This window comes from Paramormyrops kingsleyae, chromosome 16, assembly GCF_048594095.1.
Source record: "Paramormyrops kingsleyae isolate MSU_618 chromosome 16, PKINGS_0.4, whole genome shotgun sequence".
Lineage (NCBI taxonomy): Eukaryota > Metazoa > Chordata > Actinopteri > Osteoglossiformes > Mormyridae > Paramormyrops > Paramormyrops kingsleyae.
Window position 1 is genome coordinate 4,731,652 of NC_132812.1, and position 23,423 is coordinate 4,755,074.

At 41.1% G+C, this 23,423-nt stretch overlaps 2 protein-coding genes across 2 annotated transcripts; both read right to left on the reverse strand.

The window, feature by feature from the left end:
* Positions 1–2,228: 2,228 nt before the first annotated feature.
* On the reverse strand, positions 2,229–12,534 carry LOC140578613 (uncharacterized). Its single transcript, XM_072700216.1, has 5 exons — positions 12,319–12,534; positions 9,646–11,224; positions 8,507–8,805; positions 4,460–4,464; positions 2,229–2,475 (listed from the first exon to the last, which is right to left on the reverse strand). Exons 2-5 carry the CDS (start codon positions 11,105–11,107, stop codon positions 2,229–2,231), a joined length of 2,013 nt encoding a protein of 670 aa, XP_072556317.1. The 5' UTR covers positions 11,108–11,224; positions 12,319–12,534.
* A 2,328-nt stretch (positions 12,535–14,862) lies between these two features.
* LOC111852073 (uncharacterized) lies at positions 14,863–23,255 on the reverse strand. Its single transcript, XM_072700217.1, has 3 exons — positions 23,007–23,255; positions 16,896–18,708; positions 14,863–15,098 (listed from the first exon to the last, which is right to left on the reverse strand). Exons 2-3 carry the CDS (start codon positions 18,565–18,567, stop codon positions 14,863–14,865), a joined length of 1,908 nt encoding a protein of 635 aa, XP_072556318.1. The 5' UTR covers positions 18,568–18,708; positions 23,007–23,255.
* Between the last annotated feature and the right edge of the window lie 168 nt (positions 23,256–23,423).

A 23,423-nucleotide genomic window follows, 5' to 3' on the forward strand; every position in this document is an offset into this window, starting at 1 on the left:
AACTGGAAAATAACTAATGATTTCAAAATCAAGCAGGAGTATCTAAGTCTACAGGCAGAGTTAAAAAATGACATTAGGCTATCAAAGAGGGATGTAGAAAGAAAAATTGCATTGGAGGCTAAGCATGACAGTAAAGGTTTCTTCCAATATTTTAACTCTAAGAGAGCACTAAAAGCTGAAATCACTAATTTGCAGGATAGTAAGGGCCTTATAATTGATAATGAAATTGATATGGTAAACGAGTTTAATGATTATTTTTCAAGGGTGTTCACAATAGAGAACACAAGTAACTTACCACCAATTAATACGAATACAGCATCGTCTTTAACCAATATATGTATAACTGAGGTTGATGTGACACTAAGCCTAGCTAAACTCAAAATAAATAAATCGCAGGGGCCTGATGGCATCTTACCTTTAGTCTTGAAAGAGATGAGGGATATTATTAGCCAACCTTTGACTTTAATATTCCAGAAATCGTTATCTGCGGGTGTGGTACCATCAGATTGGAAGCATGCTAATATAACACCCATATTCAAAAAAGGGGATAGAAGTAATCCAGCAAACTATAGGCCAATCAGTTTAACTAGCATTACTGGAAAAATAATGGAAGCTATAATTCAAGTGAAAATGGTAGAGTACCTAGATGCAAATAACATTATAAAGGATAGCCAACATGGATTTAGGAGAGGTAGATCCTGCTTAACGAATCTGCTTGAGTTCTTTGAGGAAGCTACAAGTGAAATTGATCACAAAAAGGCCTACGATGTGATTTACTTAGATTTCCAGAAAGCCTTTGATGTTGTCCCCCACAAACGGCTCTTGTTAAAGCTTAAAGCTGCAGGAATTTTAGGAACTGTGGCAGCTTGGATCAAAAACTGGCTAACTGATAGGAAGCAGAGAGTAGTTATTAGAGGCACTATGTCACAGTGGGCCTCCGTTTATAGTGGGGTACCGCAGGGTTCAATTTTAGGACCACTATTGTTCCTAATTTACATTAATGATATTGACACGAATACATATAGTAAACTGGTTAAATTTGCAGACGACACTAAGGTGGGCGGGGTAGCAGATACTAATCTAGCAGCAGAGAGGCTTCAACGGGATCTGGATTTAATTAGCGAATGGGCTGATACTTGGCAGATGAAATTTAACACAGATAAATGTAAGGTAATCCATGCAGGGAGCAGAAATATACAGTACAGATATTTTATGGGTTCCACTGAAATAAAGGTAGCTGATTACGAGAAAGATCTCGGTATGTATGTTGATGCTTCCATGTCCCACTCTCGCCAATGTGGGGAAGCAATAAAAAAGGCGAACAGAATGTTGAGTTATATCTCTAGATGTGTGGAGTTTAAGTCAAGGGAGGTGATGTTACACTTATATAATTCCTTGGTAAGACCCCACCTAGAATACTGTGTGCAGGTTTGGTCACCATACCTCAAGATGGACATTGCTGCCTTAGAAAAGGTGCAACGAAGAGCTACAAGAATGATTCCAGGTCTTAGAGGAATGTCTTACGAGGAGAGGTTAGCGGAACTGAATCTGTTCAGCCTTGAGCAAAGGAGACTAAGGGGGGATATGATTCAGGTCTATAAGATTCTAACGGGTCTGGATGCTGTTCAGCCAAATGACTATTTCAATATTAGTCTAAATACTAGAACTCGTGGCCATAAGTGGAAATTAGCGGGAGAACATTTTAAAACAAATTTGAGGAAGCACTTCTTTACACAGCGTGTAGTCAGAGTATGGAATAGTCTTCCTGCTATTGTAGTGGAAGCTAAAACCATGGGTTCCTTTAAATCAGAGCTAGATAAGATTTTAACAACTCTGAGATATTAGCTAAGTTCTCCCCAAACGAGCTTGATGGGCCGAATGGCCTCCTCTCGTTTGTAAATTTCTTATGTTCTTATGTCCATTGATGGACTCAATTATGCCAAAGAAAATGGCATAATCATGCTGTCATTCCCACCCCACTGCTCACATCGGCTCCAACCATTAGACAGGTCTGTCTACGGGCCACTAAAGAGGCACATCAACAGCACGTGTGATGCCTGGATGAGGAACAACCCTGGGAAGACAATGTCTATTTATGACATTCCTGGGATTATGGCAATTGCCTATCCTCTGGCTGCAACCCCATTGAACATTCAGGCTGGCTTTAGGGTGGCTGGGATTCAACCGTACAACAGAAATGTATTTCTGGAAACCGAGTTTGCACCATCCTACGTCACAGATCGCCCAATTCCGGACCCTGCCCTGCCAGGCCCCAGCACCAACTCTGAACTGCCAAGCTCCAGCACCATCTCTATCACCAGCTCACCCTTACCCAGCACTGCAATTACTGACAGCGGACTACCAACTCCAGAGGACATCCGGCCATATCCAAAAGCTGGCCGCCGAAAACCATCCAGCAAAGGAAGAAAACGACGCAAATCAGCAATTCTAACCGACACGCCAGTGAAGCAGCAACTAGAAAAAGAAAAGAATAAGGCTGAATCTAGCAAAAAGCTGTTTCAAAAGAGAGGGAAGCGAGGGGGGGAAACATCTGGACCTACGAAGAACAAGGCAGCTAACAGAAGAAAAATCATTCAAGAGTCATCATCAGATGATGAAGAGTGCTTCTGCCTTGTCTGTGTGGAGCCATTTTCAAACAGTCGTCCAAAAGAGACCTGGGTAAAATGCGTAAAATGCAACAAATGGGCCCATGATGCTTGCACCTCAGGCCAGGCAATTTATGTGCCAGAATTGTGACTCTGAAGTTGAGTCTGATTAATCAGAAATAGGGCATCTGTTTTGTTCAGAGGATAAACATGTTAAGTAAAGCAAGTTATTTGCAGCATTCCATTCAGTTATGATGGATTTATGTGCAAGCCAGAGAACATTTGAGTTTAAAGTTCAAACTAAAGTTTTCTTTCTACTTAATGTTTTGATTAAAATGTGTATTGGATTGAAATAATTGTTTTTTTTCCAAATTCTCTTGGTATAATTGTTCAAATTTCCAGTTTTGGTTTGAATTTAACAATTAAAATCAATAATCACAATTAAGTATTTGTGTTCTTATTTTAAGATAATCTAGTGTGACAACTTACCTGCCGATGGGGCAAATTGTCACAAGTGCACATTCTCCATTCAACAGTCTACAACTCCGTAATGAGATAAGATATGAAAATGTAATGAATACATCATATGTGCCCGAGACTTCCTTCTTTCATTTGGTGAAACATTTATTACGTTGTGATGTATGGTGCTCAGTAAAAGTTAGTCAGTGTGAAAAGTGTGGCAACTTGCGGGGTAAAAAATCATGGTCCCCTCACTAGATTTCACCAATAGGAGGTGGTTTGTGAAACGGGAGGGGGGATCAATCGCATGACCCGTCCTGCTTTCTAACTGAATATACACTGGTTCTGTATGTATGGTCATCCATTCATACATCTGTTCCTTTTATAATGTCCATTGAAGGACACACATAGATACTTCCTCAATAAAGTACAATAAAACTTTATAAAAAAGTTAGTGCTGGACATTTAAAGGATTTACGAAGCTTGATATGATCTTGCAGTTCATTACATTACAATACAATCACCAGACCAGATGACATGAACACACAGCACAATAGAAACAGAACAGAAACAATCACACTACAGACCATCACTGAAAGATAAAAGGAAACAGAAAGCTGATATTTTGCATCATTATCTCTCTATAAGGTGGCAGGATGGTGCAGTAGTTGCACTGTTGCCTCACACCTCTGTGACCTGGGTAGGAGTCTCTGCCAGGGTTCCATGTGTGTGGAGTTTTCATGTTCTCCTCATGCTGTCGTGGGGTTTCCTCAGGGTGGTTTGGTTTCCCCCCAACTCTCCAAAAACATGCTGAGGCTGAATGCAGTTAGAAAATTGCCCATAGGTGTGTGTGTGTGCCCTGTGATGGGTTGGTGCCCCATCCTGGGCTGTTCCCTGCCTTGCGCCTGTAGCCTCTGATATAAGCTCTGGACCCCCTGTGACTCTAAACATGATAAGCACTTTCAGAAAATGGATGGATGCAAATCCTTCTTACCCCCCCCCCCCCCCCCCCCCATATGGCGCCCCTGATTATGTGTAATGCTGTCTTCTGACTGTGGAACATTTTCATCTGAAGCTTAATATAAAATTATAAAATGTAACACATGCATGTTTGAAAACTCTGCATGGCCTCTTGAGCAATGAGGAGGAAAAAATGGTATAAAACTTTCAATGGTATCTATGTTCTCTCTGTGCTTTTTGGACCAATTTATCTGTCTGTAAATGCCACTGTCAGGTATGACGACCAGCAAAGGAGGACACTTGTGCAAATACAGGGTAGAATAGTACTTCTTTTTTTTTTTTTCTTTTTTATTGCCCACCACCACCCCCCCTCTTCCGAGGACTTTATTTTACATTAAATTCAAGAGCAAAGAGTGTGGCTGCTCTGAACTCACCAGTACTGTGGAAGAAGGAGAAAAAAAAAAAAAAAGAAAAACGGGGCGATACAGAAACAACAAGCGTAACAATAACAGACATCAATCACCATGGGGAGAGAGAAAAAAAAAAAAAGGTATACAGAAGTAATAACACTAATGATGTAGGTGGGATGGAAAAAAAATTAAGTATAGGGGAATACAGAATACAAACAACCATAAGAAACATAACACTCGTCAAACAACAAGAATTATAACAACATCAGTGATAATAATAATAATTAATAATGTGACAAATCGGTATTATATATATGTAGCATACACACACGTGATCGTACCCTTATATATGTATATTTCAATTCCTATATCTATAACATACCCTAAAAAGTAATAATAATAATGATATTGATCGCTCAACCATTCTTGTATGCATGTGCAAGTGTAGGTGTGACCTGATTTGTCATTGGATGTGCTGGCATTTAATGCCGTCAGGGGAGGCGGCAGCACCGCCCCCCCCGCCCCCCAGGCCCAAGGCGAAGGCAGGAGAGCCAGGCAACCGAGGCCACCCTACCGTCCCCCCGGCACAAGGGCCCACAGCCACGCATCCCCGAGACAACCACCCACCCAACCCGAGAGGGAGCCCGCGAGGGACTAAGGGGGCGCCAACCCCCGCACAGGGAGGCCCGCAGAGGGAGGACGGGCGGCGAGCCCCCCAGCCCCACCCGCAACCCCCCCACCGAGGCAGGCGGGTCCTGGGCCGAAAGGCCCCACCAACCGGGACCACCCCCCCCCCCCCCCGGCGGACGGCCCCCCACACACCGGAGGAGCCCCAGCCCCCCCAGCCGCCCACCGCAGCGACCCGGCACGCCTCCCCCCCCAACACTGCAGGATGATCCAAGGGGGGCCCATACAAAGAACCCCCCCCCCCACCCGGAAGCGGACCCGCGGCGACCGGGGAGCGGCAGACCCCCCGCCCAGCCCAGACCGAACCCCCCAATCCGCCTGGCAGGGCCCAGAGCGTCCCAAGATTCCCCGGACTGCCCGCCAGGGCCCCACCACGGCGCAGCAGAGCCAAGCACCACCCAGCCCGCAGCCCAAGAGAGGAGGCTGCCCCCACCCGCACAGGGCCAGAGACAGAGAGTTAGGAGCAAACCAAGGCACGAAGCCAAGAACGAGTGACATGTGAGTGTCGGGTGATGAGCGTCGGACAGTACGAGGGCAAGATGGAATTGGGACTCAGGTTTTAGGCATAATCAAGCAAGAAGGGCTGGATGGTCTTGTGGTCTGAAGACAAAAGGCAGGATCAGGAAATGGGCAGGCAGGCAATCAGGTAGAACTGAGATATAGGAAAACGCTGAAACTCTGGAAAAGTCAGGAAGATCTTACATCTGAGCACAACATTAGATGAACTAAACAGTCTACACTCATGAGATCAATTAGAATCAGCTGTGATGGCATAGCTACCCAAAACCAGAAAAATACCAATTCAGACACACGTAACTTGGCCGGGCACCGTATTCAGAAGGGTCAGACCGGGGGTTTCCCTGGGGGCGTGGGCTTCGTGACATCATCCGGGGATCCCCAGGGCTGATCCATGACAGTCATAGTATGCCCAAACCTCATAGAATGCTTTAACACCTTAGAGCTTACTTACCTTTTCAAGCTAACTGATTAACAGAAAATGAAAGAAACACATGATTATCGATTAGAATACAGTCCCAAACTTTAATGATACATTTACAGTTCACTACTTCAGGTTTTCACCTCCAACACTAGATCAAATGTTACTCACAGATTAGACACCTTAGGCAAAACATCAACCCAGCTGTCACGCCCTGCATTCCTCTCCCCTTTTTTTCTCCATTGTGCGGTTCTGACAAGCCACACCTGTTAATCGTTTAACGCTTCCTCTCGGTACAGCCTTTGTGTGGATCACCCCAGGTGCCTCTCATCTGCTCCCTTGTCAGTGGTGTACATAGTGCCTCCCTGTCTTGAGCTCCCCAGTCTGGTCATTAACGTTGCTACCTGTGTCTGCTCCCTAGTTTACCCTGAGTTCTGGACTAATTGTTTCTACCCCGTTTTGACCCCTGTGGTCCCTTTCCTTTTGCCTTGCTTGTTGTTTTCGTTGAATAAAGCTCCTTTTTATTTTTCCCACGCCTGCCTTCACCTCCCTTTCACTATGACATGACAGAATGACCAGACTCAACTGACAAAGCCCTGGCAGCTCCCCAGCCCTCTTGCTGTTCGACAGTCCTACCTTCATTCAGTGAATGATCCTGGAGAACTACGTGTTGTGTGATCCCCATTTATACTGGAGAGACATCAACCCGAGACTGGAACTGTCCTATTTACAGACATGAGCCCCTGCCTGCGGGCCGGCTGCAACCATCGCAACCTGACTTTTGGCTGCTGCTGGCTCCGAGGAAGGGTATCCAGAGAATGACCCTCCGGATAAACTAGAGTGGGACCCTCTAGGTCTGGCCCTGAGTTCTGCACTAGGATTCCCGGTCCTGCCCCAGACTCAAGCTACCCAGGTCTCCCGTCCCAAAAGAACCTCTGGTGTACACGGGGATCCAGGAAGGGGGCCGGCCGAGTCTCGATCTCCCAAAGTGGGAGATGGGGACACGCTACCCGTGGCCACTACATGTCTTTCCAAAAAGAACCTAAATGACATATAAACTTAAAAACCGAAGGATAAAAGTAATGACAATATCATAAAACATATGTAGGTAAAATAAGTATTTATTGACAGATTAACAAATTAAACAGTTACAAGTTCATGACAATCCTTTGTGAAAATTTAATATTTCTAATTCCACCTTCATCTGTGGAAGAGGTGATCACTGTTTACAAAATGCTAGTGGACGTCACACAGAAAAACATTCTGAATAAAGTACACAAAAACATTTGAACAAATTTCAAATGTGTTAAATTTAAGTTCTCCATTTACATAACAGTATGTGCAATGCATGGGTTCATTTTCGTTTCTTCAAGAGTTCAACAAATCCCTGTTTTAACTATATCACTGTTGTCAATTGAATGGATTCTCTCATGTTTTTTTAAGTTACTAGTGGTGGAAAATTTCTTTCCACACACAGTGCAACTATGAGATCTTTCCCCCAAGTTCACTTTAAGGTGTCTTCTGAAATTTGACACATCGGTAAAACATCTTTTCACATGTTTTTTTAAGTTACTAATGTCAGAAAATTTCTTTCCACATACTGTACAAGTGAACGGTTTCTCACCAGAATGAATTCTTTTGTGCACTGTTAGGTGAATCGCTCGAGTAAAACTCTTACCACATTCAGTACAAATGTAAGGTCTCTCAGAGTGATAATGTTGTCTTAAGTGTGCAGCATCCTTAAAACTCTTCCCAGATTTGCCACAGATATTTGACCTTTCTCCAGAATGCTTTAACAGGTGTTTTTTAAAAGTTGCTCGGGTATAAAACCTCATGTCACACTCAGCACACTGATACGGTTTTTCGCCTGAATGGAATCTCATGTGAACTTTTAAGGAATAAGCTACAGTAAACCTCTGTCCACACTCAGAACAAATGTGGGGCTTTTCACCTGAGTGAACCCTCTGGTGTTTCTTTAAGTAGAATCTGGTTGTGAATCCTTTTCCACACTGGTCACAAATGTATGTTTTTTCCGTTAAATGAGTTTCTTCGTGTCTTGCCATATGGGTCCGATTTGCAAAGGTCTTCCCACATTCATTACAACTGTGGATTTTTTCACTTGGAGTTCTTTTGTGGATTTTTAAGGTAGAAGGACTGTTAAAACTGTTTCCACCATCCGAACAGCCATGCTTATTCATTGAGTTATCCTGCTGGTGCTGCTCTATTTGGAATGAGCCAACACAATCACTTTTTTGATTATCATAATCATTTCTGGAAAATGACAACTGATTATCTGAAGTTAATATATCCCTTTCAAATCTCTCTTCTTCATCATCTGTAGACAGCTCAATCTTAGAATTAGTTGCAAACTCAATGAAATCTGATAAGCCATCACTAAGTTCACACTTCACACCTGTTCTGTCACAATCAGCAAACGTATGTCTTACCTGGTCATAGCCTGGATCAATCGTTTCAGTTTTAATTTCCTCAGATGCCAGACATTCTTCTAATTCCACCTTGACAATATTGTGATCCTGCATTACATCTGTATTTTCTATGTGCTTGAAAATTGCTAGACGTCCTCTTGATTTAAATTTGGCTTTAGTAAATATCTCACTGTCGATGCATTGTGTATTGGGGTCTTCTGCCACCTGAATATAATCTGGATCAATATGCTCAGATTTGATTTGTCTTGCATTCAGATAGACTTCATCAATATCAGCATTCTGTATGATGGTTGTATTTGCTGTGTTGACACAATCCAAATCAGATTCAGTGTTACCAGTCATTAACAATTTGCCTCGTGATATTTCACGAAAATGAACTTTAAGGTGTCTTCTTAAGTAAGTTATACACTTAAAATGTTTCCCACAATGGCCACATTTGTTTGGTTTTTCTTTTGAATGAGTTCTCATATGTACTGTTAATCCACTTCCTTGTGCGAAACTTTTCTCACACAATGTGCAACTATATGGCTTCTCACCAGAATGAATTCTCATGTGTATTTTTAAGTGTATTGCCTGAGTAAAGCTCTTTCCACATTCGGTACAGCTGTATGGCTTTTCCCCAGAGTGAACTCTCTTGTGTACTTCTAAGCGAGAAGGGTTTCTAAAATGCTTTCCACAATCCAAACAACCATATTTATTCATATTTGAGTTTTCCTGCTGGTGCTGCTCTATTTGGAATGAGCCAACACAATCACTTTTTTGATTATAATGATCATTTCTGGAAAATGACAACTGCTTCGTATCTGAAGTTAATAAATCCCTTTCAAATCTCTCTTCTTCATCCTCATTACACACCTCAGTCTTAGAATTAGTTGCAAACTCAATAAAATCTGTTAAGCCATCATTTAGTTCACACTTCACACCTGTTCTGTCACAATCAGCAAACTGCGACTCAACATAATGTCTCAACTGATCAGAACCTGGATCAATCAATTCAGTTTTGATTTGTTCAGATGTCAGACATTCTTCTAATCCCACCTTGACAATACTGAGATCCTGCATTGCACTTGAGTTTTCTGTGTGCTTGAAAATTGCTAGACATCCTCTTGACTCAGGTTTGGATTCTGTAAATTTCTCACTATCGACACACTGTGTATTGGGGTCTTCTGCCACCTGAACATAATCTGGATCAATATGCTCAGATTTGATTTGTCTTGCATTCAGATAGACTTCATCAATATCAGCATTCTGTATGATGGTTGTATTTGCTGTGTTGACACAATCCAAATCAGATTCAGTGTTACCAGTCATTAACATTTGGCCTCGTGATTTTTCATGAAAATGAACTTTAAGGTGTCTTCTTAAGTAAGTTATACACTTAAAATGTTTCTCACAATGGCCACATTTGTTTGGTTTTTCTCCTGAATGAGTTCTCATATGTACTGTTAATCCGCTTCCTTGTGCAAAACTTTTCTCACACAGCGTGCAACTATATGGCTTCTCACCAGAATGAATTCTCATGTGTATGTTTAAGTGTGCTGCCTGAGTAAAGCTCTTTCCACATTCAGTACAGCTGTACGGTTTTTCCCCAGAGTGAACTCTTTTGTGTCTAGTTAAGCGAAATAAACAAGTAAAACCCTTTCCACATTCAGTGCAACTGTATGGTTTTTCAGCTAAATGAATTTCACAATGTCTTCGTAAAGAGGCTGCATCCTTAAAACTCTTTCCACACTGACCACAGACATTTGGTCTTTCTCCAGAATGGTTTAAAATGTGGTTCTTGTAGGTTGATCGGGTAAAAAAACTCATTCCACATTCGGTGCACTGATATGGTTTTTCCCCAGAATGAAACCTGATGTGCACTTTTAAAGAATCTGCTGCAGTAAACCTCTGTCCACATTCCGAACATACATAGGGCTTTTCACCTGTGTGAACTCTCTGGTGTCTCTTCAAATACTCTGAACGGGTGAAACCTTTTCCACACTGTCCACAGATGTATTTTTTTTCAGCTGAATGCATTTTCATATGTATTGTTAAGGCAGCTACATTGGGAAATATCTTCCCACATTCATTGCAACCATGTGTTTGTTCACCAGAGTAACAGTTTCTGTCTGTCCTTGTATTGCAAAGTCTTCCATCGCTGAAATCGATTCCATTCAAGTAAAGTTGCTGGTGCTGTTTCTTATCAAATGCATTAGTGGAATTTGTTACAAACTGTGAAGAGCCTAACCAATCAGTATGAATGTCTTTCCTCTGAGATGAAGGAATGGGCTGCTCCTCTTGATGAGCTCCGTTTGATCTCTCTTTACAATCCAATTCTAGTCGTGCCTCTGATTTCTCCTCTATAAATCCATTGGAAACTACTATATCTCCACTTGATTCAGACTTTATTTGGCTGACTGTAATTTCAACCCCATTAGTGCACTGAGAGTCATTGTACTGTGATGGACAAACAGAATCTGGACCAGTCCCTTTCTCTGTTTGATGATACTCCAGGCAAACTCCCAATCCCATCTTCTCAGTGCCGGGATTCTGCATAGCAGCAATATCCCCTGTATGGGTGCAGCCCAGATCAGATTCATTTTTAACACACGAGGCCATGATTCCTCACTTCGCAGGCCAGGACGTCAAGTGTAACATGCTCAGTCCCTCACTACGCTGTTCTCTGAGCTCCTCTTCCTTGTACGTTGTTTTGCTTGTGATCGTCTCTGTGAGCTGCTGTGAATATACACTGTGATTCACCTGTGATGGAGGAGGATTCATTTTACATAGAGCCCCACACTCACCGGAGACTCATCAACCCACACAGCAATGTTCAAGTCCCTGCTACTGAAGCCTATGCTGAATCAGAAAAAGTTAACTTTTTCATCATCAAACAAAACTAATTAGTTACTTGAAGAATATTAGCAGTTTAGTACTGGTGAAGAAGAAGATGAAATAATCTAGCAATATCCATTTAAAAACTACAGAATACCCAAATATATCCCTGTCATTAAAAAAGGAAACTTGTGACTATCTGCCCTGTGAACATTAGTTGCATTAAAAGTCACACAAATGTAAATATTTATGTATCACTTTCCAACTGCATTTTGTTATATGTAGCTTGCAAATATGCGCATTACTATTAAAATATTGGAAGAAAAACGTTATATATACTGAATGACTGACTTCAGTTTTAACATTCACATTATATAAACTAAACACGGTCTCAAACATCAGTCGTTACCGATTATTTGTAGTATTGTGAGTTACTACCTTTCGAATCGTCATATTTTACAATTAAGTCTAATCGGGGAAAAAAAAGATTATTCGCTTTCGATTATTCATTTATGATCCGAAGCATTTTTGCTCAGTAAACCCAACGATCGTAGATATTAAACGTTTGGAAATTCACTAGAAGCTGAGTTGTTTGTTCCACTAATTTATCTTACTAAACTCCGACAGATCTTTAGAAACAGTTGAACTTTAAAGACATTTTTAAAATGGCAAAGGCGCAATATCCAAGTAACAACTAATATTAGTATATATCTAAATACAATGATCATTTTAATTGTTTTAACACAGAATTTCAATGCTGAAATTTTAATAATGCGAAAGTTTTGTTTTTCATAAAATATAAAACTCAGGAAATCATATATAAAATTGTTAATTATTTTCAGTAACGTGTTTACTTAAATTTGCTGAGATTTGGAATTGACGCATATTATTTTTATTTTTAACCTTATAATTTTTAACCTTAGACTAACAAGTCGGATTTTCAAGTAGCATTTGCAGTAGGGAAAAGAACTTTCCAGAAAAATATGCTAAATTACCTTAAGAATAAAGAACACGGTCCTCTTCGAAAAAAACAGTGTAGGAGAACAGTGTCACAAAAAATACAGACAAAATGTGTAAGTGAGCAACTACTTTCAGAGCTACAAAAAATAACAAACTTGTGTTTTATATTTGAATCGTTCCTACCTCTACCATTAATGGTTTTGTAGTAATTCTGCCCATAAATTTCCGCAGACAATATACCACAGAACCAAACTCCTTCCTCTTTATTCTGGTTAAAAGGGTGCAGACGATACCTAGGTGCATTACCGCCACCCAGTGGTCTGGAGAGTGAACTAAAAACTGGCAATGAACTGCGCTCTAACTCAGGGGTACTCAGTTATTTTACCCCGAGATTCAAATTCCATCACTGACAAAAAATCATGGTCCCCTCACTAGATTTCGCCAACAGGAGGTGGTTTGTGAAACGGGAGGGGGGGATCAATCGCATGACCCGTCCTGCTCTCTAACTGAATATATATACACTGGTTCTGTATGTATGGTCATCCATTCATACATCTGTTCCTTTTATAATGTCCATTGTAGGACACACATAGGTACTTCCTCAATAAAGTACAATAAAACTTTATAAAAAGGTAGGGTTGGATATTTAAAGGATTTACGAAGCTTGATATGATCTTGCAGTTCATTACATTACAATACAATCGCCAGACCAGATGACATGAACACACAGCACAATAGAAACAGAACAGAAACAATCACACTACAGACCATCACTGAAAGATAAAAGGAAACAGAAAGCTGATATTTTGCATCATTATCTCTCTATAAGGTGGCAGGATGATGCAGTAGTTGCACTGTTGCCTCACACCTCTGTGACCTGGGTAGGAGTCTCTGCCAGGGTTCCATGTGTGTGGAGTTTTCATGTTCTCCTCATGCTGTCGTGGGGTTTCCTCAGGGTGGTTTGGTTTCCCCCAACTCTCCAAAAACATGCTGAGGCTGAATGCAGTTAGCAAATTGCCCATAGGTGTGTGTGTGTGCCCTGTGATGGGTTGGTGCCCCATCCTGGGCTGTTCCCTGCCTTGCGCCTGTAGCCTCTGATATAAGCTCTGGACCACCTGTGACTCTAAACATGATAAGCACTTTCAGAAAATGGATGGATGGAAATCCTTCTTACCCCCCCCCCCCCAGCCCCCCTGATTATGTGTAATGCTGTCTTCTGACTGTGGAACATTTTCATCTGAAGCTTAATATAAAATTATAAAACGTAACACATGCATGTTTGAAAACTCTGCATGGCCTCTTGAGCAATGAGGAGGAAAAAATGGTATAAAACTTTCAATGACAAAACTGGGTCAAATCACAAACGAAGCCATGATCGAGTGACATGCGAATGTCGGGTGATGAGTGTCGAACAGTACGAGGACAAGATGGAATTGGGACTTAGGTTTTGGCCATAAACAGGCAAGAAGGGCTGGACAGTCTTGTGGTCTGAAGACAAAAGGCAGGATCAGGAAATGGGCAGGCAGGCAATCAGGTAGAACTGAGATATAGGAAAACGCTCAAACTCTGGAAAAATCAGGAAGATCTTACATCTGAGCACAACATTAGATGAACTAAAACAGTCTCCAATCATGAGGTCAATTAGAATCAGCTGTGATGGCATAGCTACCCAAAACCAGAAAAATAGCAATTCAGACACACGTAACCTGGGAGGGCACCGTTTTCAGGATGGTCAGACCGGTCAGGGTTTGCCTAGGGGCGTGGGCTTTGTGACATCATCTGGGGATCCCCGGTGCTGATCCGTGACAGCCACAGTACGCCCAAACCTCATAGAATGCTTTAACACCTTAGAACTTACTTACCTTTTCAAGCTAACTGATTAACAGAAAATGAAAGAAACACATGATTATCGATTGGAATACAGTCCCAAACTTTAATGATACATTTACAATTCTCTAATTCAGATTTTCACCTCCAACACTAGATCAAATGTTACTCACAGATTAGACACCTTAGGCAAAACATCAACCCAGCTGTCACGCCGTGCATTCCTCTCCCCTTGTTTTCTCCATTGTGCGGTTCTGACAAGCCACACCTGTTAATCGTTTAACGCTTCCTCTCGGTACAGCCTTTGTGTGGATCACCCCAGGTGCCTCTCATCTGCTCCCTTGTCAGTGGTGTACATAGTGCCTCCCTGTCTTGAGCTCCCCAGTCTGGTCATTAACGTTGCTACCTGTGTCTGCTCCCTAGTTTACCCTGAGTTCTGGACTAATTGTTTCTACCCCGTTTTGACCCCTGTGGTCCCTTTCCTTTTGCCTTGCTTGTTGTTTTCGTTGAATAAAGCTCCTTTTTATTTTTCCCACGCCTGCCTTCACCTCCCTTTCACTATGACATGACAGAATGACCAGACTCAACTGACAAAGCCCTGGCAGCTCCCCAGCCCTCTTGCTGTTCGACAGTCCTACCTTCATTCAGTGAATGATCCCGGAGAACTACGTGTTGTGTGATCCCCATTTATACTGGAGAGACATCAACCCGAGACTGGAATTCAAAGACTGCGGTATACCTCGAGCGATGGCTCACTCTTTGGTTTCGTCCACACAGACCCTGACCCTCACACAGTTGGACTTCACTGTCCAGGGTCTGTACTGGCGGGTGCAGTATGATCCAGCAATACGGGACTCTTCCTCCTGTCCCCAGAAGTAGTAGAGCTCCACCCAACCCCAAAGGTGTTTGAGACTCCTGCCGTGCTTAGCCCATTTCTCAAGGTACCTGAACTCCGCCCGTTCACAATCTGACTTTTGGCTGCTGCTGGCTCCGAGGAAGGGTATCCAGAGAACGACCCTCCGGATAAACTAGAGTGGGACCCTCTAGGTCTGGCCCTGAGTTCTGCACTAGGATTCCCGGTTCCTGCCCCAGACTCAAGCTACCCAGGTCTCCCGTCCCAAAAGAGCCTCCGGTGTACACGGGGATCCAGGAAGGGGGCCGGCCGAGTCTCGATCTCCCAAAGTGGGAGATGGGGACACACTACCCGTGGCCACTACTTCGGTGCCTCTGGGCCCTCTTGCCCTACTGGCCACTCGGGTCTCTCCGGTTCCTGTTCCTGCCCCCGTTCCTGTTCTCACCCTACAGGTTCCCCCTCAGTAACAGGTCCCTGCCCCAGCACCCAATGACAATGCAGTTAAGCCAGTACCAAAAATGATAATACACTAAATAAAGATGGATTTAAAATAAAATATTGAACGTGATCAAGAAAATATGTTTTAAAATTCAAAAATCAAACATTCAAAACTATGAATGAAATTAATAGCAAATGTAAATTACATAACTGCACTGAGCAAAATGTATAGGTGACATCTTTGTGAAAATACTGGTAAAAATTCCTATTTTTTTCATCCCCTAACTGTACCGGTTTTCTGTAAGATTCCAGAGAGAAAAAAAACAGTTGAAAGGGACTCACTGGGTGATGCTTAATGCATGTGCTTAAGTGGCATGAATGCTTAATGAAATATATACCAGTCATCATTACATGTATGATACAGACAAAATCCATGCAAAAACTTTTCCAGCAACAAAAAGAAAAGCATTTAGGTTCTTTACAAAAAGAACCTAAATGACATATAAACTTAAAAACCGAAGGATAAAAGTAATGACAATATCATAAAACATATGTAGGTAAAATAAGTATTTATTGACAGATTAACAAATTAAACAGTTACAAGTTCATGACAATCCTTTGTGAAAATGTAATATTTCTAATTCCACCTTCATCTGTGGAAGAGGTGATCACTGTTTACAAAAGGCTAGTGGACGTCACAGAAAAACATTCTGAATAAAGTACACAAAAACATTTGAACAAATTTCAAATGTGTTAAATTTAAGTTCTCCATTTACATAACAGTATGTGCAATGCATGTGTTCATTTTCGTTTCTTCAAGAGTTCAACAAATCCATGTTTTAACTATATCACCCTTGTCAATTGAATGGATTCTCTCATGTTTTCTTAAGTTACTACTGGTGGAAAATTTCTTTCCGCACACAGTGCAACCATAAGGTCTTTCCCCCGACTTTACTTTAAGGTGTCTTCTTAAGTAAGTTATACATTTAAAATGTTTCCCACAATGGTCACACTTGTTTGGTTTTTCTTCTGAATGAGTTCTCATATGTACTGTCAATCCACTTCCTTGTGCAAAACTTTTTGCACACAATGTGCAACTATACGGCTTCTCACCAGAATGAATTCTCATGTGTACTTTTAAGTGTATTGCCTGAGTAAAACTCTTTCCACATTCGGTACAGCTGTATGGCTTTTCCCCAGAGTGAACTCTCTTGTGTACTTCTAAGCGAGAAGGGCTTTTAAAATGCTTTCCACAATCCAAACAACCATATTTATTCATATTTGAGTTATCCTGCTGGTGCTGCTCTATTTGGAATGAGTCGACACAATCACTTTTTTGATTATCATGATCATTTCTGGAAAATGACAACTGCTTGGTATCTGGAGTTAATAAATCCCTTTCAAATCTCTCATCCTCATTACACACCTCAGTCTTAGAATTAGTTGCAAAATCAATGAAATCTGTTACGCCTTCACTAAATTCACATTTCACACCTGTTCTGTCACAATCAGCAAGCTGTGACTCATCATTATGTCTCAACTGATCATAGCCTGGATCAATTAATTCAGTTTTAATTTGCTCAGATGGAAGACATTCTTCTAATCCCACCTTGACAATACTGAGATCCTGCATTGCACTTGAGTTTTCTGTGTGCTTGAAAATTCCTAGACATCCTCTTGACTCAGGTTTGGCTTCAGTAAATTTCTCACTATCGACACACTGTGTATTGGGGTCTTCTGCCACCTGAATATAATCTGGATCAATATTCTCAGGTTTAATTTGCCTTGCATTCAGATAGACTTCATCAATATCTGCATTCTGTATGATGGTTGTATGTGCTGTCTCAGCACAATCCGAATCAGATTCAGTCTTAACAGTTAATCTGTCTTGTGATTTTTCACCAGAATGAACATTCAGGTGTTTTTTTAAGTAAGATATACACTTAAAATGTTTCCCACAATGGTCACAAATGCTTGATTTCTCCCCTGAATGAGTTCTCATATGTACTGTTAATCCGCTTCCTTGTGCAAAACTTTTCTCACACAGCGTGCAACTATATGGCTTCTCACCAGAATGAATTCTCATATGTATCTTTAAATATGCTGCCTGAGTAAAACTCTTTCCACATTCAGTACAGCTGTACGGTTTTTCCCCAGAGTGAACTCTCTTGTGTCTAGTTAAGCGAAATAAACAAGTAAAACCCTTTCCACATTCATTGCAATTGTATGGTTTTTCAGCTAAATGAATTTCACAATGTCTTCGTAAATAGATTGCATCCTTAAAACTCTTTCCACACTGACCACAGACATTTGGTCTTTCTCCAGAATGGTTTAAAATGTGGTTCTTGTAGGTAGCTCTGGTAAAAAACCTCATTCCACATTCGGTGCACTGATATGGTTTTTCCCCAGAATGAAATCTCATGTGCACTTTTAAAGAATCTGCTGCAGTAAACCTCTGTCCACATTCCGAACATACATAGGGCTTTTCACCTGTGTGAACTCTCTGGTGTCTCTTCAAGTATACTGGATGGGTGAAACCTTTTCCACACTGTCCACAAATGTATTTTTTTTCAGCTGAATGCATTTTCATATGTCTTGTTAAGGCAGCTACATTGGGAAATATCTTCCCACATTCATTGCAACCATGTGTTTGTTCACCTGAATAACAGGTTCTGTCTGTCCTTGTATTGCAAAGTCTTCCATTGCTCAAATCAATTTCATTCAAGTAAAGTTGCTGGTGCTGTTTCTTATCAAATGCATTAGTGGAACTTGTTACAAACTGTGAAGAGCCTAACCAATCAATATGAATGTCTTTCCTCTGAGATGAAGGAATGGGCTGGTCCTCTTGATGAGCTCCTTTTGATCTCTCTTTACAATCCAATTCTAGTCGTGCCTCTGATTTCTCCTTTATATATCCACTGGAAACTACTATATCTCCACTTGATTCAGACTTTATTTGGCTGACTGTAATGTCAACCCCATTAGTGCACTGAGAGTCATTGTACTGTGATGGACAAACAGAATCTGGACCAGTCCCTTCCTCTGTTTGATGATACTCCAGGCAAACTCCCAATCCCATCTTCTCAGTACCGGGATTCTGCATAGCAGCAATATTCCCTGAATGGGTGCAGCCCGGATCAGATTCATTTTTAACACACAAGGCCATGATTCCTCACTTCGCAGGCCAGGACGTCAAGTGTAACATGCTCAGTCCCTCACTACGCTGTTCTCTGAGCTCCTCTTCCTTGTACGTTGTTTTGCTTGTGATCGTCTCTGTGAGCTGCTGTGAATATACACTGTGATTCACCTGTGATGGAGGAGGATTCATTTTACATAGAGCCCCACACTCACTGGAGACTCATCAACCCACACAGCAGTGATCAAGTCCCTGCTACTGAAGCCTATGCTGAATCAGAAAAAGGTTAGCTTTTTTTGCTTTGACCAACGTAGTTTGTTACTTGAAGAATATTAGCAGTCTAAGAAGAAGAAATAATCTAGAAATTTCCATTTAAAAACAACAGAATGCCAAAATATATCCCTGTTATTAAAAAAGTGAACTTGTGGCGATCTTTCCTGTGAACAACAGCTGCATTAAAAGAACATAAATTTACAAACGAGGAGGCCATTCGGCCCATCAAGCTCATTTGGGAAGAACTTACCTAATAGCTCGGAGTTGTTAAAATCTTATGTAGCTCTGATTTAAAGGGACCCAGGGTTTTAGCATAAGAACACAAATTTAACTAATTTATCACTTTGGAGGTATTCATTCCAACTGCATTTTGTAATATGTAGCTTGCAAATATGCAAATGACTATTAAAATATTGAAGACAAACGTTATATACTGAATGATTCAATCAAATTTTAACATTTAGATTAAATAAACTAAACACGGTCTCAAACAGGAGTCGTTACTGATTATGTGTTAGTATTGAGGGCTATTAGCTTTTCAGTTGTACGTTTAGAATGAACTATAATTTATTTGCTCATTCATGATCTGAAGCATTTTTTTTAACGCAACGACCGTGGATTAAACGTTTGGAAATTCCGTTGCGCTCACTGGAAGCAGAGTCGTTTGTCCCAATAATTTATCTTATTTTACATCGGCAGATCTTTAAAAATAGCTACACTTTAAAGGTATTTTAAAATTCACATGGCGCCTTATCCAGGTAACAGTTAATATCAGGATATATTTAAATACAATTATCATTTTCATTGTTTTAACACAGCATTTCAATGTTGAAAACTTCTTGATCATGTCAAATTTTGATAATGCGAAAGTTTTGTTTTTCATAAAATAGAAAACTCAAGACATATATAAAATTGTTAAATATTTTCAGCAACGTGTTTACTTAAAAAGGCTAATGTAGCTATAGAGGAAAGCAGAATGTTATATGATGATATCAGGATCATGAGTAATAAAAATGATGTGGAGGTTATGGGCGATTTTAATTTACCTGGGATAAAGTGGTACATAGTCTCTGTAAATGAATGTGAGATGGTGGAATTAGTACAGGATTGTTTTTTTACTCAGTTTAATACCCCAACCAGGGGAGAAGCCCTTCTTCGTCTTGATTTCTCTAATAACCAGGATAGGATTGGAAAATTAAAGGTTTTAGAGCCACTGGAAGGTAGTGATCATAGAATAGTTAAATTTGAGGTTAATTTTAGTGTCTGAAGAGCAAAGTCCAAAACAAAAGTGTGGAATACAATGTGAGGAAGGCTACCTTTAACAGTATGAGACTGAAACTAGAAACTGTAAACTGGACGGAGTTAAATAGCAAAACTGTTGAGCCATGGGAATTTTTTAAAAGCACATTGTTGCAAGTGCAAGAGGACTTCATACCTGTTTCCAGAAAAACTAAATCTAGAAAACTGCAACCAAGGTGGTTTACTCTGGAAATTAAGAATAAAGTCAGGAGGAAAAGCTAATTATTTAAAAATAAAGCAGGAGTATCTAAGTCTACAGGTTGAGTTAAAAAATAACATTAGACACTCTAAGAGGAATGTAGAAAGAAAGATTGCATTGGAGGCTAAGGATGACAATAAAAGTCTCTTCCAATATTTTAATTCCAAAAGAGTTCTAAAAGCTGAAATCACTAATTTGCAGGATAGTAAGGGCCTTATAATTGAAAATGAAATTGATATAGTAAATGAGTGTATGATTATTTTACACTGGTGTTCACAGACATCACGAGTAACTTACCACCATTGAGTACGAATACAGCGTCGTCTATGACCAATATATGTATAACTGAGGTTGATGTGATACTAAGCCTAGCTAAACTCAAAATAAATAAATCGCAGGGGCCTGATGGCATCTTACCTTTAGTCTTGAAAGAGATGAGGGATATTATTAGCCAACCTTTAACTTTAATATTCCAGAAATCGTTATCTGCGGGTGTGGTACCTTCAGATTGGAAGCATGCTAATATAACTCCCATATTCAAAAAAGGGGATAGAAGTAATCCAGCAAACTATAGGCCAATCAGTTTAACTAGCATTACTGGAAAAATAATGGAAGCTATAATCCAAGTGAAAATGGTAGATTACCTGGATTCAAATAACATTCTGAGGGATAGCCAACATTGATTTAGGAGAGGTAGATCCTGTTTATCTAATCTACTTGAGTTCTTTGAGGAAGCTACAAGAGAAATTGATCACAAAAAGGCCTACGATGTCATCTACTTAGATTTCAAGGCGGCGTTTGATGTTGTCCCCCACAAACGGCTCTTGCTAAAGCTCAAAGCTGCAGGGATTTTAGGAACTGTAGCAGCTTGGATTGAAAACTGGTTAACAGACAGGAAGCAGCGGGTAGTTATTAGAGGTACAATGTCACAGTGGGCCTGCGTTCATAGTGGGGTACCACGGGGTTCAATTTTAGGACCACTATTGATCCTAATTTACATTAATGATACTGACACCAATATATACAGTAAACTGGTCAAATTTGCAGACGACACCAAGGTGGGTGGTGTAGCAGATACTGATCTAGCAGCAGAGAGGCTACAACAGAATCTTGATTTAATTAGCAACTGGGCTGATACCTGGCAGATGAAATTTAACACATAAATGTAAGGTAATCCATGCAGGGAGCAGAAATATAAAGTACAGATATTTTATGGGTTCCACTGAAATAAAGGTAGGTGATTATCAGAAAGATCTCGGTTTGTATGTTGATGATTCCATGTCCCACTCTCGCCAGTGTGGGGAAGCAATAAAAAAGGCCAATAGGATGTTGGATTACATTTCTAGGTGTGTGGAGTTTAAGTCAAGGGAGGTGATGCTGCAATTACCGTATTTGCCGACGTATAAGACGACCCCCCAACATTTCCACTCAAAATATAGAGTTTGTTATATACTCGCCGTATAAGACTACCCCCTCTTCCGCACACCCCTGTGTGCTATTATTGTTACCGGTATTATACCGGTATTACATGAGTGCTATGGGCACCGGGCGGGTATCGGGAGGCCACTATGGGCACCGGGCGGGCATCGGGAGGCCACTATGGGCACCGGGCGGGCATCGGGAGGCCACTATGGGCACCGGGCGGCCACTATGGGCAGCTATGTCTATCCCAACTGAAGTGCACCCGGCGTATAAGACTACCCCCCCACTTGGAGGCATGTTTTTCAGGGGGAAAAAGTCGTCTTATACGCCGGCAAATACGGTATATAATTCCTTGGTAAGACCCCACCTAGAATATTGTGCGCAGATTTGGTCACCATATCTTAAGAAGAACATTGCTACCGTGGAAAGGGTGCAACGTAGGGCTACTAAAATGATTCCTGGTCTTAGAGCAGGGATGCCCAACTCCAGTCCTGGGGGGCCAGAGCCCTGTGTAGCTTAGTTCTATCCCTGTTCCACCATAAATGATTCAGCTCAAGAGCTGTGTGGTAATTAGCACAAGGAGTTGAATCAGGTGTGTTAAATGAGGGGAAACCCAAAAATGTGCAGGGCTCTGGCCCTCCAGGACTGGAGTTGGACACCCCTGTCTTAGAGGAATGTCTTATGAGGAGAGGTTAGCTGAGCTGAATCTGTATAGCCTTGAGCAAAGGAGACTAAGGGGGGACATGATCCAGGTATATAAGATTCTAACAGGTCTGGATGCTGTTGAGCCAAATGGCTACTTCAATATTAGTTTAAATACTAGACCTCGTGGCCATAAGTGGAAATTAGCGGAAGAACATTTTAAAATGAATTTGAGAAAGTACTTCTTTACAGTGTTAAGTTAGAGTATGGAATAGTCTTCCTATAGTGTAGCGCAAGCTAAAACCCTGGGGTCTTTTAAATCAGAGCTAGATAAGATCTTAACAGCTCTGAGCTATTCGTTAAGTTCTCCCCAAACGAGCTAGACGATCCGAATGGCCTCCTCTCGTTTGTAAATTTCTTATATTCTTATTTGGAAATTACGCATATTACACCGTATGTAAATAATTTAGAAATGGTGGTACGTGACAGTTTTCTACGGAGTGTAGCCATGTATAGTTCTTACAAATAAAAAGCGCATCTGGATACTACTTGAGCAGCGGCTTTGTACCTCGGATTTTCAAGTAGCATTTGCAGTGGGGAAAAAAATTTAATAACAAAAACATGCAACATTTACCTTAAGAATAAAGAACACGGTCCTCTTCGAAAAAAACAGTGTAGGAGAACAGTGTCACAAAAAATACAGACAAAATGTGTAAGTGAGCAACTACTTTCAGAGCTACAAAAAATAACAAACTTGTGTTTTATATTTGAATCGTCCCTACCTCTAACATTAATGGTTTTGTAGTAATCCTGCCTATAGACTTCCGCAGACAATATACCACAGAACACAACTTCTTCCTCTTTGTTCTGGGTAAGAGGGCGCTGCCGATAACTAGGCGCATTATCGCCACACAGCGGCGTGGAGAGTGAACTGGCAATGAACTGTGCTCTAACTCAGGGGTGCTCAGTTATTTTATCCCGAGATTCAAATTCCATCACTGACACAAAACCATGGTTCCCTCACTTTCGTCGACCGGGGTGGTTTGTGAAA